Source organism: Anopheles cruzii, chromosome 3, assembly GCF_943734635.1.
Source record: "Anopheles cruzii chromosome 3, idAnoCruzAS_RS32_06, whole genome shotgun sequence".
Taxonomy (NCBI): Eukaryota; Metazoa; Arthropoda; class Insecta; order Diptera; family Culicidae; genus Anopheles; species Anopheles cruzii.
In genome coordinates, this window is record NC_069145.1 from 41018391 (window position 1) to 41033996 (window position 15606).

Sequence of the window (15606 nt, forward strand, 5' to 3'; positions counted from 1 at the left end):
TTTCGGCATAACTTTTACACACAGTGTTTGCTTGGTGTACATCCATACTTTTGCTAAGACTGATCAACTAGTGAAGCATAACAGCAATGAATACAACAGTAAAGTCAAGTAAAATTTAAACCTTACTTTCGCGCCATGAGGCAATCATTCAAGAAATTTGTTGCCTAACGTGACCGATCGACCGGCCAACGACACCACATTCAAAACGGTGTATGAAACGGAAAACGAATGAACTATTTTTGACGGGATTGGATCGGTAGTCGGCTTATTTCTGCTTGTACACATATTTTCACCATTTTGGGGATATTTGGCTCACGTTAGGCACGCAATGCTTGTCTCTTAAACCCTGGGCCAGTAGTCTTTGGCAGTGGATTAGTACAATTTCTTTTTCACTTAGGTATTATTTGCGTTGAATTGCGGTAAAAGGCTTTTAAAAAAAAATACATTAAAGGAAATCTGGTCGAGTTGCTTATTTTCAGCTCTTCAGTTATGGCACTAGACTTTCAATTTCCGATACACAGTGTCGGTTTGAATAATTCAGCTTGTATCGGTTTTGAGCATTGTTGTTTCGTTGTAGAAGAGAACGTGTTCGTTTTCGGTGGCAAAAAAACAAAATGGTTTCCGCAACCAAAAGCATGTGCCAAAAGTGTTGAAGGGACCGAGCGAGTAAGGATAAATCTCTAGTAGGATCAGTTTTCGCGATAAATACAAGCTTTTTTCATCTATTTCCAGTCCCTCTAGGGTACTCATTCTACTCGCCACTGTTCAAGTTATTTTTTTTTTCAACAGAAATGAAGATCGCTTCGCCTGCTTTTCATGCCGAACTGCTTCCTATTATTTTGAAACACATATTTTCTTCTCTTGGTATTATACAACATTGTATTTCATTTAAATTATGGATGCACCAAGAATATATAGATCTGATATTCTAGGTTTCTGCAGTTATTTCCTTTATATTACATAGCTTTAATCGTTTAATTATAATGTCTACGATTTTGTTTTGTCGGACTACTCTCATATAATGTTACACTCGGTTTTGTTTTCCTGTTGTTTTCACTACTTTTATATTTAGGCCGCATCTGCTTTCCATTTTCTCTCTTTTCATGGTTTTTTGTAACTTTCCTCTAGCGTTCTTCTTAATTTTTGCCCACAGGAACAGTTTTGAAAGCATTGAATGGCAACAAAATATTAAGATTAGGTTTACAACGTAGTATGGAGAATGTAGCAATAATTGAGCAATCTCAGATTGCATGTGATGTCCATTGTCCATGTATATTGGGAATTAAGCCAATGTTAACGAAGGTCTCTCTCTCTCTCTCTCTCTCTCTCTACTGGAATCTCTTTGTGATCCACAAAAAGCATTGCAACCAATCAGAACGTAACATTTGCCTTCAACTTGAGGGCATTTCCTCAAAATTGCAGAATATTCGAGGAATGACAACTATTTGCGATTCCCATTTAGAGAGATACCATTGCACAAGTGCTGTGCCCTTCCCTTACAGGTCATCCTAGTGCTAGTATGATCGGAAACCCAATATTCATTATTATTGCAGACAACAGAATTTTGAACCAACATTTTGTGCGTAACTGTTGATACTATCTCCCTATCTGCATCTTGTTTTGCGTTTCAACTGCTAATGTTTCGACCTAGCTCTTGTTTGTCTAAATACCATATTTTCGGTTTTGTTTGATGCGCTTCATCATGGCGTGTGAGCGTGTTGCATAGCAAAATTCGTACAACTTCGACTAGCCATATTTTAAACATAAACGATACGTGGTACAAACTAAATAGTGTATCAATTCCTGCTCAGTGTGAACCGAACTAAAACTATTTTCCCGAGAGCCGCGCCCCAACGCGCCCCAACGACGTCACCAAATATAAGCGATATAGAATTTTATTCTATTTTCTATTTTACTTTTAACGTATCTCGTGTCACGAGCAAATTTTACACATGTGGTTTGCGCTTCGTAAGGGGTTTTTTCGGGGCTGGGTGTTAATGTTGTCCATTTTCTTTTCCCCCTCTCTTTTAAAAGCTATAAATTCGTTGCAGTTCGTCAATCAATGTAAAATGCGGTTCACCTCTGTTTTATTAATGCCGAACCATCAAGACATTATAAACTCTCACTTTTGTGTATCATCTGGCTAAAACAATCTAAGTAAACCGTCAACAGAATGTTGGGCAGGTAAAAAGCAAAATAATGAGCCAACCACCAATGAATTGAACAATTGGAACATTTACGTATTTCGTTTGCATTTGTGCATAGTTCTTTGTAGGAAAGTTTTGCCCCACGCTCGGTCACAGGGAAAAACTACGATCGACCGTTCGTCAGCAACTTAAGCAAGCATTTTATCTGTTTTCCGTGAATCTTTTGAACGGCGGAGTGAGTGTGCGCGTGTGTCTGGCATATATGTTTTTTGTCAAAGGAAACGATCAATTAGGACTTTTGTAAAATGGTTCATAAGTAAACTTAGTGTTACGTTACAAAGATACAAAAAATTCTGCTCTGATCATGTTGGAGAGTTGGAGCTCCGTCTTTACGTGAAACTAGAAATGGCAAGGAATGTTGCGCAATCATCCATAACGACGAGGAGTTCGTACATCTCTCCCTTGGATATCCATTACTACTTGGAAGATTCCAAGAAAGCGTTGGAACCGCATGGCCTGGGCTTCTTGCTCGGATTTAAAACTCCGGTGGTCACTTTTCAACATTGAAGGCATTGCACTCTAAAAAGGAAAAGAAGAATAATAATTCAAATCTTATTGATAATACTAATTTCATCATAAATTTGAGCTTAACGTTTACTGAAATTAGAATTAAAATAATGTTGAAATATTGTTTGTTGAGTAAGATCTAGGATCTAGGAGTTTGTTGACTAGGGAAATAACTTAAAAGTTGAGCAGAGTGAGAACACGTGTCGGTTTAATCGTCGAATAAAATCTCGTTACGCGATGGTTAGGTACTCCCTAGGAAACGTACAGATTTTGTGCCAATTTCGCTCAGCTGACTGACGTATGCCGAAAAATGACAACAAAACGATAAGTTTCGACACTCAATTGTTGGTGCTGTCTCTCTCTCGCCCGCTCTCCTTTTCTTGTTCGGGATTTTCGTAGGTTGACTCGGGTGTCAGGTTCGTCATCAAAGTTCGGGTTCGCAGTGTCTTAGTTAGGTTCAAAAATCGGTCGGATAAAAATTTTGACGTTTCGTGTTTAGGGACAAATTAAAAATCCATTGGTACATTGAGATGAAAGAAGCTTCAAGCTCGAAATCTCTATAATAAAGATAATACAGCCGTTGTCGTTTTTCTTTGCTGATCGTTGTGTAGCGATACAACAGAGCAAACGCAAAAGCCGACGAAATCGTGACTGGTTAACTAGGCCATTTCAAAACTTTCAGACGGCTGTACAGTGTGCAGTGCATTGAGTTGAACGTACGAAGAAGAAAAGAGTTACGAACCACATCAGAAACTCCATCATCATCGCCATGCAGCTTCTTTCGGGACTGGTGAAAACAACGCTACCGAACTATCTTTCTGGGCTACCTATCCCGGACAGTTTCGGCGGATGGTTCCGGTTAGGATGTAAGTGATTCTAATTCTAATTAAAGTTCGTGTTCGAGTTCTTCATCGAAAATGTTGCTTGCGAAAGTTGCTCGGTTCGCTCGAGCGTAACTTTCAACGAAAGGCGATGAAGCAAAGCGAGACACCCGAAACCAGTAAAGTCATCATGTGGCCAGACGAATGCGTAGTTCATTGGCCTAGCGAAAAAAATGGAACCATTTTTAAATTGCACCAGAGCTGTGAAGGAAACTGAATGAATGTTTTCAGCATTCCAGGAGTCTATAGTCTCAAACGTGCTTCGTTTCCATTATGTAAGATTTGTTGTCACGATGACAAACAGGAATAATAATAGCTCTATGGCGACACCGGACTTATTCCTTACCCATCCAAACTCTTTAGAAGGTACTGGAGTTTATTTCAAACGGGGTTAAACTATTTATCTGCCCATTTCGTGCATCAAAAGATATACTTTCATATTATTCATGTTGTTGTTTACGTTTTGCAGTTAAGGATTGGCTATCGCTAGTCCCACCGTCGGCCGCAGTCGCCGGTGTCGTGTACATGTCCTATTTGGCGTTCTGCCCGGAGGCGCGGCCGAAACTATCGAAAAAGGTGAATAACTCGGTTCGTCTCGATGAGCCCAAGGTGGTCGATATGATCGATATCGAGGATATCACTGAAAAGGCTGCTTTCTGTCGATGCTGGAAGACTAAAAATGTGAGTTTTGTTCTTTGGTAACACTTGCTAAAAAATACGCGAATTAAATTTACATTTGCTTATTTCCTTGCAGTGGCCCTATTGCGATGGCTCACACGGTGCGCACAACAAGGAGTGTGGCGACAACCTTGGTCCGGTGGTGGTGCAGCGAAAGAAAAACTAATCGCGCAACCTTAAAACATCTACGCGTTTCCTAGTGTCCAGGGGTGTTGTATTCATTGCAAGTAGAAAAAAGACAAAAATCTTATGTTCCAAAATACTTTGCACTCTGCTTTTAATTTGCATTCGGTGAAAGTTTGGACAGTATGAATCCTCGGCCAATGCATAGCATGGGCAGAGCAAAATTAAAGTGCTCAAAAAGAGACATTTCAGGAGGAAAACTTGCAAAGAGGCAAAACTTACTGCTTGCCAGTGGCTTACATATTTGTTAATTATCAAAAATACCTGGTGCTCGATGCAGGAATCTACGGTATTACCGTCTGTTCGTCTTTGTTCTGTCATTCGCCAAGTATATCCAGTTTACTCATCATTTGTACTTGTAAACATATTTTTGAAATGCAAAAATAAAACACCAAACCTACATTTTGTATATTCTATTACTTAATCATAAAACTCAAAACTTTCTCATGCCACAAACACGGACAATTAACTACTCACCTTGTTGTCAAACGTGCCGACCAGGATAGTCCCAAGCAGGAAAACGCGGATGAAATGTACTCGAAGCCGTTGAGAAGGAAATCGCCAAAAAGTAACTGCCAGCAACGGTATCTTGCAGAGGGACTCAACGAAACATGCACACACTTGCTTCACACTGGCCGCACACACTCCGCACTAATGTTCCGAAGGTTTCTATTCATCAAACAACACGATGCGGTCGCAGAAACGATCCCGGTTTACTAAGCTTACTTTGCTGTTTGACCGTTTTGCGAACATCTTCGAGCAAATTCGAACTCAGCGGTGCTTGCCTTAGCGTACCTGATAAGGATTCGTTCGATCGTCCTTTGTCCGTGGATTGGTAGTTTTAGATGCTTTCGCACGCACATACACAAGTCGCCCGTCGAAGGCTGAACTATCGGGGGGAAGATCGGGAGCGCAGAACTGTGGCTGACTTGGCCGTGTGACCGTGCGGGCGGCCGGTACGCTCGTGTTTAATAAGCAATAATATTAAAGCTTTATTTTAATCACATTGATTCAATTTGTTTTCTTTTTCTTTGTTTCGCTCCGGCCGTGTTAGCCGGGATATGGCCACTAACCATTCCACCACTCTGCACTTTCACCGGATTGTTATACTTCGATGAGCACTAAAAGCAAAAACACATCGACCCACGCCTGCAAATGCTCCTTTCTGCGGCAACGGCATCCTTTGGAACAAACGACGGCGATTGCGAAAATCATCTCCAACTTTCCCACACAACGGGGAGGATAAGGGGACATAACAAAATGCTAAACCAACGGCCATGCTGATGAAAACCGTTGACAACGCAGCAAAACGCGAAAGGTTGCCAAAACAAAACGGTGGCCAACTTGCCCGGTGATCACCGACGTGGCTGGCCGGCGCCAGCATTGATCGTGCTCGGTTCCGCGTCCGCTCTCCGCGCCAACAAATCACATCTGTCGGTAGGGCGAGTGCAGCTTGAGGTACTGTATGACCAGGCTCGGACCTCCGCTGACGACTTCCGGTGGCAGGGCGGACAGTGGACAGTTTTCGATGCTCATAATAGCCAGATTTTGACAAAGGGCCAGCTCATACGGTAGCTTGATGAGCGAGGAATTATCGTTGATATACAGCGACTCGAGGTTCTCGAGCGTACCGATCTCCTCCGGAAGAAACTGTAAATTGTTTTCCCCAACCGAAAGATAGGTGAGGCTTGTTAGGTGACCGATCGTACGCGGCAGAGAGCTGAGCTGGTTCGATTGCAAGATCAGCTTCTGAAGATCGTGCAGCAGCCCTATCTCGGACGGCAACGATTCAAGACGGTTCTCTTCCAGGTCCAGCACTCGCAGCTTCTTTAGATTGCCGATCGTGTTTGGGATGCGCTTTAGCAAATTGTTCGACAGGATCAGTATCTCGAGGCTCTGCAGGCAGTGGATGTCGTCGGGCAGTTTGGTCAATGAGTTCGTGCCAAAGTTTAGCTCCACCATCTGCGTCCATGTGCCGATGTCTAGCGGCAGCGACGTGAGGGCGTTCTCCTTCATGTTCAACTTTGTGAGTCCTTTGGCGCGCGAAAAGATACCGTACTGTATCTTGTCGATCTGGTTGTGCTCAAGGTTGATACTGGTAACGTTGGTGAACTGAGCCGGCCCGCCCGACGGGTAGCTGTGGAACGCGTTTCGCGACAGCGTGATCGTGGTTAGGTTGCTCAGGCTTGCCAGCAACCCGTCCGGCAGCTGGCTAATACCGTTACCTTCTACGTTGAACTCGTCCATGTGCGTGCAGTTCTTGAGGGCTGTCGGTATCGATGTGAGCTGATTATACCGAAGCCCCAGACGCATCAGATTCGCCAAATTTCCAATCGTTTCCGGTATATCGAGCAGATCGTTGTGCTGCAAATCGAGCGCGGTGAGGTTAACGCACTGACCGATCGCCTCTGGCAGATGCTTCAAGTGATTGTGCGAAAGATCGAGCGTGGTAAGATTGACCAGATGGCCGATGGCGGCCGGTAGTTCGTGAATTTTATTCTCCCGCAGACTTAGCATAGTCAAGTTGCAAAGATTCTTCAGATTGTCGCCAACGACGCGGATCCGATTGAAGCGCAGATAGAGCGTGGTCAGGGTGTGTAGCTTGTAGATCACGTCCGGGATCTCCGACAGTTTGTTATGCCGCAGATCGAGCACTTTGAGTTGTTTCAGATTTTGCAACGATTCCGGCAGAGAGGTGAGCGAGTTTTCATTCAGTGCCAGTGTCTTCAGATTCGCCAGGCACCCGATTTCCGGTGGAAGCGACGATATCTTATTGCCGTAAAGATAGAACTCCACAAGCGTGGTGCAGTCCTTGACCGAGGCCGGTATCACCGTGATGGACGATTTGCTCAGATCCAGCCGCTGGATGTTCTCCTCCTTACACCGCTGGAACTCCTTCATCACATCCACATCGGCCTGGATCGCTTTGCCCTTCTTGGTGGTGGGTTTGGGTTTGTTCGATTCCGGGTGCTTCACCGTCACAACCTTCGGTCGAATGATTTCGGCTGGCATCTCGCTACCGGAACTGCCACCACCACTGCCGGCGCTGTTTACACTGCCACTCGCGCTCTGTCCACCACCGCCACCACCACCACTGCTACTACCAGCCGCCGCGGCCGACAAACTTCGATCAGCAGAACCGGTACCCCCACCGCTTACGCCGCTGCCTTGCGAGGTGCTGCTTGAGGTGCCGGTACCGCCTCCACCGGTGCTGGCCAAATTCATGCCTTGCGCTCCCCAACCAACAGCCACTGGGTGCAATATGTTCACGACGCCGCTGTCCGTGAGTTTCGTTTGCTTCGACGATGCTGATTGATCCGCTCACGGAACCCGTGGAAAGGGTGGACACTCGCCGTTTTGGAATTTCGTTACACTTTTGCTGATTTTAAACCGAGCTCGAACACGAGATGATCCACAGTACCACGTTCCACAGCAATGGTCACCAGTGACACCCAGAGCACAAATTCCGATCTGGAAAATAAAGGAAAAGGGATCCTGTATTGAGAATCGCGATGAAGTGGAACTGTGTCGCAAAAGCAGAAGCGTCTGGCACCCTTCCCTTACAAGGCTACTTGTTGGGGCGTGTGTGGAGGAACGTGGTCATCGGTGGTCACAAGCTCGGAAAAATTGCCCGTCCTGTGTCAATCGCGGAAAGTCCTTGATGATTTCTGCTTACTGCCTTGCAGGAGACCGTGAGAGAATCGTGTTTTCGGAACGCACCGAGAGAGAGACAGTGAGAAAGGACACGAACAGTGACAGTCAGACTTTACTGTTGCTTACAATAAAAAGTCCCATCTTCCGCTCACAGAGTCCGTAAAATGAGCGTGAAACGGGGAACTGTGTAAATCAGGAGCAAGAACGGCAGACGGCCAAAGGACCCATGTTTCTATGTATGCCTGTGCCTGTGTGCGCAGTGAACGACTCATGCAAGGCCAGCCACCCGGTCGAGGTAACAACGATTGTCAAAGCACCTGACGAGACACAGGGAGACCACGAATTTCTTAAACACACCCAGAAAAGGAAAGGCATCAGAGCCTTCAACACAAACCCGCCCCCCCCACACACACACACACACAGAGGCCAAACTAATTCTCCTAAACCTGTCGCACAGATTTCTGGTGCTCTCTTCCACCACATGTGAGCCTTTTCAGATAGCGAATCTTGGAGTATAGAAGATACGCTCAAGGCCACCCACGATGGTGCGTCTCGATACCGACGGCTCGAACGACAATGCACACAGTCTGGAAAGAAAACGATGATAGTCGATCAATTTTGCTTGACTACCCCCAAAGCAGCCGCCGACAAGAATATTAAAGAAAACAAAATCCCGGGTGTTGCACGAAACGTGTAACCCGATACGCCCCAGCGAGATGTGTGCTGGCCAACCGTTTTAACGTACCCGTGAACCAGCCAACTCACAGGATAAAGGGCACGGACCGAACTTAGTTGACTCCTTGCGGGTTTACGTTCTTCGCCGTTTCTAGTCGGATCGCTACACACGGTCTCTGCTTCTCACGGATATTTTGTTTTGGCATTACAAGTAACAATGCTCGGTGGCGGTGGGTGGGGTGTGGGGTCTGCCTGTACCTGACATTGGACTCTCGTGCCACACACCGATACGCCGCGTTAATGTGGCATCGATAAAAGAGGGAAACACCGAATCGAACGTACCAAAACCTTAGCTGCGAAGAAACAGAGGCCAGCGAAAAAGAGAGAAAGTGTGTATGTGTGTGTGCGTGATAGAGAGAGAACGCGCCCAGAGAAAGAGAGATCCGTGGTTATTCTCGTAGTTTAAACAAGTGTCCAGGTATACCCTGGGACGCTGTATGCGAGTGGGTGGATGGGCAAGGACGAAAACAGCACAACAGTGCCGCCGGACATTTTGTTCCGAGGGCCACCAGAAAGGATTTGCCCACCCATATGCAACACGAACGGAACAACTAGTGCGGGCGCGCAATAGAACTGCTAACTGTTTGCGAGAATTTGCTTCCCAGCGAAAACTGTTCAACTTACTCTCCGTGTCCGCGGTGGGTGCCCTGCTGGTGGCTGCGAACAATTTTTTCGGCCTGACCACCCTTTCCGATGGGAGGCGCGCGAAAACACTAAAACACAGACGCGTGTCGGGGTTGACCTAGTGGACACTGCGGCGGTCACGCACAGCTCGCATCGAAAGGAAGGTGTGTATCCGGAACCCCGATTTGGATGGTTTACACGTAATTTTTCTTCGTCGGAAACCTCGGCTCGACTGTCATCGCGAAGGGCAAACGCGAGCGGGCGGAACCAATAAGCGCACTCTCTCTCTAGAACGGTGTGCAACTCTTTCTTCGCTCTCTCTCTCGCTCTCTATCCCGGTTCATTTCTCTCGCGCCGCTCGCCAAAAGGATGTTTATATCGCGAAGCTTGTCGCTTGGGAGAAAGGACGAATTCAGCGCGAACGAGCGGGATCACTACTTGGTGCACCCAAAAAAGGGTTGCTCAAACGAAAGAACGGGAAAGATGGGAAAGTGGTGTTGTAATGCACAACAGATTTTCTTGACCGATGCTCACGTCGTTCATGGGAAATCACCCTATGGAAAACAAGTAACGCAGGGAATGATTTTGAAACGGCTTCTTTCGCCTGCCGTTCAGTTGCCGAGCAGGCTTTCGACACGTGCTCCACAATCACTTTTATGATTTGTTATCGGGCTTTCAATTTCGTCTTATCGTCAAATACCGTTACTGTGCACCCTGCCGCACACCTGCAAATGTGATTGATTAAAATTTCGCAGCCATCGCGGAATCATCGGAATATGAGTCACTTCATACGTTGATAATTACGAGCAATGTTCAGCCCCATCCTGTTGCCATACGTTATTTTATGGTTCAGGCCCCAAAACGGTTTGCTTCTGCTCGGTTTAAAACGAAACCCCTTCTTCTGCAATGATACTCCAGAGCGTGAACGATAGATTTGAAGCCACGGATCGTGCACTAAAAACAGCGCTGCCATACGTCACTTTTTGTCTGACTCTTTCTCCGTTCTCTTGTACGAGTCGTTCCGTTCCTCTCATTCCTTTACGTTTGTTGGCTCTTTGGCCATGGTGGACACAGTTTATTGAATTTCCTCACACAGAGTTTATTGAGCTGTTTGCATTCGTACGAATTTGTGGGCTGTACGGGGTGCGAAGTAGCCGTCGATTTTTCATTTTCTTTTTTACCCCAGCCATTGGGCCACATTGTGCGCGGGTTAGTGTTTGTGCTTTGTAGTTCCAGAATCCGCAACCACGGCGAAACGCTACCAGGAAGAACCGTTCGTTTGGGTAATTACAATTTTCCCTTTCGCGTAATCCTAATCAAAATCATTCCTTTGCAATCAGTGCGTTTGTGTCCAGTGCTGAGAGCATAAACAACATACTTTCCAGTGACGTGGGGCTATGATCTAGTGATAAAGAATCGGTCGATGAAAAGGGTTTTCTCGCGGAGCACCCGAGTGGCGGCACTACATAATACGGAGCTCTGCGCCATACCAAATAGTGACGTATTTTCTTTTCCCTAAGCGCGCTGCTTCGAGTGCTGTTTTCGGTCTGTTTTCCCAATCTTAGACGGTCCAGCTTTCCCGGTCTAATGTGCTTTCCACCTCCTATTGGTAGAGACTACCAAACAATTGTTCTCGGTGTTCCGTGTTGTGTGCATACAAACAACAGTATGGCCACCGTAGTAGCATACTTTTTTTTTGTAGGGCAAATACTTTCATCCCGTGCACCAATATGCTGATTCACAAAAAGAAGCATAATTAACTTTTGGTGCGACAAACTGCTTTTGATGCTGTGCCTGCATCAGAGACAAGAAGAGCAAACAGTGCGGCCCGACATTGTGTAATAGTTGAAAGTCCATTTGCCAAAGTAAAACGAACAAAGAAATCGCCACAGTTTGGTAGTGGTTTTTTCGCTCCTTTGACTTTGCTCCTAACTTGCGCTTTATCAGCTTTCTCGTGCTAGGCGAAAAACCCACTATTATCTCTACTAAGTTCTTTCTATACAAAGGAAACATAAGGGAGAGGCACAAGAGTGATGCAGTTTGTGGTTGAAAAGTAGAGGATTATTGATTTTCGCCGCATTGGTCCGTCATGTTGGTGGTCTTATTTTTCATAAGTGTGTTTCCGAATGTAGATTATCGTGCACGTCATGTTTCGTGAGCTCGTGCAAGAATCATAAAATCTGCATAACATAGAGTGCATATAGTGTGTGATGGAAGTGATTTTATATTGGAAACCTATGTAACCACGCTCTTAACCAGGGCTTACTCGATGTCTATACGGTTCACGTGATTATGGTGGAGTTTCTAAGGCGCTCATTGATAAGGAAGTACAGCTCGTTGCTTACAGCTGATTGAAGTCCAAGGTGATCCGGTTCAAAGTAGAAATCGCAAAAACGTTTTGGCATGAGACACGGCACAGAGGCACTGGCACACTCATCCGCTATTGATAGCCACTCCCTTCTTCCGCAGCAGCAGGCTTGCTATGTGATGTTTCGTCTTGAGCTAGTTGATATTCTAGAAAAATCTCTTTGTGTTCACGCGACATCGATGATATTGTGGTACTTTTGTGCATAGAATGTGCATATCGGTAGGAGATTGCAATCTAAAAGTCTATCCCTCGTTTACATGTTTCCTTCGATTACACTGGTTCGAACGATTACAAATCAACGGAACGTTCATCAAGTGAGAAAAGCAAAACACAGTACACGTGCCGATAGCAAAACCCACGACTGCTTCGGTGTTGCTAATGGTTGCAAGTTCCTTTACTTTGTCAGTAAAATGAGAATGCCAGTAATGTTGATTCACAAGAGAAATTTTTTTGATAAGCAAAATGACTACTGATAAATCAGCTATTGGGCAAAATTACTACTGAGGATCAACTTATGACCTAGTAACTATGGAAGAGCATACCTACTGTTATTGCAAACGGTATATTTATTGATCATCTATCGAGACCCGACGCTCCTTGCCTACTTTCACACGACAAATCGACTTCGTTAGACCAATCGCGGACCACTGCGTAGTTCTGCTTCGCGAACCCGGCAATCGTAACATAGTTTATGTATGCGGCCAGACTTGCTAATAATATTGCTTGTTCCGTCGTCACTTCTGTCGCAACGGTGTTTCAATTTGAGTTAATTGTTAGATACGGTTCTAGGTTGACCTTCGACCGGTTTTGTATCACTATCAGTTTTAAGGACCGCCAAAACGCTGCGCTAATTTTACTCCAATACAATAAAATACAATTGTTGGTTTGACATCAAATTAAAGTGATTGTTATTTCCTTTCCAAAACAGAATCGAGCAACGCCGGAAATCTTTATTTTCCCGATGTCGTCGTCGTTGCGCTACGATCTTAACAGTGGCTCTCAGGATGGAATACACGAGCATCCTGTGGGTATGGTAGGCGGTACGAGGAAAAGCGCACTAAACGCAATTGGCACTTCCGGTGAGGGCGAGCTGTTTAGTAACATGATGATGGAGGCCGACTTTAGCATAAGAAAAAGGCGAGTTTGGGTTCCCGAGCAGGATTCGCTTGCCTCCGAAGACATCGATCTACTCGATGACGATGATGATCTGGAGGAGGAAGAGGACGACGGTGTTGGCTGCCCGTTACCGTCAACGCCTGAAGATAATCAACTGCTTGAAGCGGAAATGACCGAAGTCCTGAAGGCAGGCGTCCTCTCCGACGAGATCGATCTCGGAGCGCTCGCGCATAATGCGGCCGAGCAGGCGGAAGAATTCGTGCGCAAGGTTTGGGAAGCCTCCTGGAAGGTGTGCCACTTTAAGAACCTTCCCTCGTGGCTGCAGGACAACGATTTCCTGCACAAGGGTCACCGACCGCCGCTGCCCTCGTTCAGCGCCTGCTTCAAGTCCATCTTTCGCATCCACACCGAAACGGGCAACATCTGGACGCATCTGCTCGGCTGCGTCATGTTCATCGGAGTCGCCGCTTACTTTCTGACGCGTCCAGCGTTCGAGATTCAACTGCAGGAGAAGTTGATCTTTCTTACCTTCTTCATTGGCGCCATCATTTGTCTTGGGTTTTCGTTCGCCTTCCACACGCTTTGCTGCCACTCGGAGATGGTGGGAAAGCTGTTTTCCAAGTAAGATACTTAGCAATGGTTAATGAATTTCATTTCGCGAGTATAGTAACGCCGACTAATTTCTTTGGTAATTGATTTCTGGTTCCGTCCATCAGGCTCGATTATTGCGGAATCGCTCTTCTAATTATGGGCTCGTTTGTTCCGTGGCTGTACTACGGTTTTTACTGTCATTACAAACATAAACTCATCTACCTGACCGTCGTCATCGTATTGGGCATTACCTCCATCGTCACCTCGTTGTGGGACAAATTTTCTCAGCCCAACCTGCGACCGCTTCGAGCAGGTAAGCTCGGATTCTACCGCCATGGGGAAGAAGTTTTATGCAACAGCCCACCGTCTTTTGCAGGAGTGTTCATGAGCTTCGGCCTGTCTGGTATTATCCCGGCGATACATTACGTGCTGATGGAAGGTTGGGTGAGCAAAATCTCTCAGGCTAGTCTCGGGTGGCTGATCCTAATGGGTTTGCTGTACATTCTGGGCGCTCTCTTCTACGCTCTTCGTGTCCCCGAGCGGTGGTTCCCGGGAAAGTGTGATCTCTGGGTAAGTGGGGAGGCAAACGGCGGCAGGCTTTTGGTGCAACCAATTTACACTTTAATAACGCTTTTTGTAGTTCCAGTCACATCAGATCTTCCACGTGTTGGTGCTTGTTGCCGCCTTTGTGCACTACCATGGCATCAGCGAGATGGCCATGTACCGCGTGACGGTTGGCGAGTGTGACATTCCACACCAGCACCCGGCGATCAGCTTCTAAGACCCCCCGTTCTCTATCCGTGGCGAGCAAGCTATTGGCCTTTGATACAAAGGAGACCTCTTTCCGGAAGCATTAATGTTACTTAACAGCCTCTCGAATTGAGTACCGATGATCAGAGCCGAGGAATCACTTTCAGAAGTATAGTGGCTGCTAGGGAAGATTTCCATTGTTGCTTAATTTATTGTCATATCCTTCTCTTGGCTTGCTTCTATTCATTTGTCTATTGATTTAATTCTGATATTTTTTCACACAGAACAAGAACCGAATCCTTATGTTTCTTCCTTGCGCGTTATTAGATTTCATAAAGGATCATTGTTTTTTTTATAATGAGCAGAACAAATGTTCTCTTATCGGCGTTTCCTTAATTAATTACTTGCATCACTATTGAATTTTTTTTATAGCCGGAATCCCGTAGCCAGGAACTTAGGGACTCGTTTACCAGAAGACCGGGTAGAAAAAATAAGGTGTAAGGTGTGCGACAGCCGGTGGAAACTAGTAATTCTTAGATAAAACCAAACCATAGACTATTTTAGGTACCGTAAGCAACCACAAAACACGGCTTCATCAAAAGTAAAGGGAATTTATTTTGGTTCTTTGTTTTGTTAGTTTTTTTTAAATTAATTAAACACAATCCATAAGTCCATTACGATCTATCGCCTTTCACGAGCCTTTCACCTTGAGCTCTTGTTGCGAGGGTTATTTGCGAGCTCGATTATAATTAGGCGAGCAAATTAAAACTCGTCTGAAGTATCGCAATATTATCAATGCCCCAGCGATAGTGTTTTTTCCCAATACAAAAAATGGACGTCCTATCGGTTCTACTTGTCACATTGCATCTAATTTAGTTTCACACACGCGCAGGCAGCACCAAGCAAACTGTTTTCATACACAACAAGCAAATAACTCCAAATTCAACAGTCGCACATAAAGGACATCCTAAACATAGCAACAACAAAAACAAACGAAAAAGACACACATCATAAGGGGACAAACATACAAAAGTTGTTAGTTGGGAAATTTGGGAAAATTTCACGTTCGTCGAAAGCTTGCGATATGTCGTCGGCAGATATAAAAAGATAACAGAGTAACGACTGCGAAGTAACGGTGGAAATAGGTTGCATTATAGGAACAGATGGGGATGTATGAATTTCAACTAAAGCGAAATAAGAAAAACTTGATAAAAGCAAAAAAAAAAAAAACAACCTGATGATTACACAATAATATGTACCAGAGCTCTAAAAAGAAATTAAAATGTTGCTGATGGGTACCCCGTAAGGAATA

The 15606-nt window shown here is 45.3% G+C and overlaps 3 protein-coding genes across 5 annotated transcripts; 2 read left to right on the forward strand and 1 right to left on the reverse strand.

Annotated features, from left to right (window-relative positions):
* Positions 1 to 3180: 3180 nt before the first annotated feature.
* Positions 3181 to 4555, forward strand: LOC128274254 (CDGSH iron-sulfur domain-containing protein 2 homolog). Its single transcript, XM_053012383.1, has 3 exons — positions 3181 to 3580; positions 4065 to 4276; positions 4350 to 4555. Exons 1-3 carry the CDS (start codon positions 3484 to 3486, stop codon positions 4437 to 4439), a joined length of 399 nt encoding a protein of 132 aa, XP_052868343.1. The 5' UTR covers positions 3181 to 3483; the 3' UTR covers positions 4440 to 4555.
* Positions 4556 to 5798: 1243 nt separating this feature from the next.
* LOC128274253 (leucine-rich repeat protein soc-2 homolog) lies at positions 5799 to 7681 on the reverse strand. 2 transcript variants are annotated; one of them, XM_053012382.1, is made up of 2 exons: positions 7616 to 7681; positions 5799 to 7525 (listed from the first exon to the last, which is right to left on the reverse strand). In XM_053012382.1, exons 1-2 carry the CDS (start codon positions 7679 to 7681, stop codon positions 5882 to 5884), a joined length of 1710 nt encoding a protein of 569 aa, XP_052868342.1. In that variant the 3' UTR covers positions 5799 to 5881. The 2 variants fall into 2 exon arrangements, with proteins under 2 accessions (XP_052868342.1, XP_052868341.1); XM_053012381.1 differs by having other exon boundaries at positions 5799 to 7681.
* A 2843-nt stretch (positions 7682 to 10524) lies between these two features.
* On the forward strand, positions 10525 to 15577 carry LOC128275096 (adiponectin receptor protein). Of its 2 annotated transcripts, none has more exons than XM_053013485.1 (5): positions 10525 to 10752; positions 12766 to 13574; positions 13670 to 13857; positions 13921 to 14114; positions 14185 to 15577. In XM_053013485.1, exons 2-5 carry the CDS (start codon positions 12799 to 12801, stop codon positions 14323 to 14325), a joined length of 1299 nt encoding a protein of 432 aa, XP_052869445.1. In that variant the 5' UTR covers positions 10525 to 10752; positions 12766 to 12798; the 3' UTR covers positions 14326 to 15577. The 2 variants fall into 2 exon arrangements, with proteins under 2 accessions (XP_052869445.1, XP_052869446.1); XM_053013486.1 differs by lacking the exon at positions 10525 to 10752 and adding an exon at positions 11550 to 11832.
* The last annotated feature ends 29 nt before the right edge of the window (positions 15578 to 15606 follow it).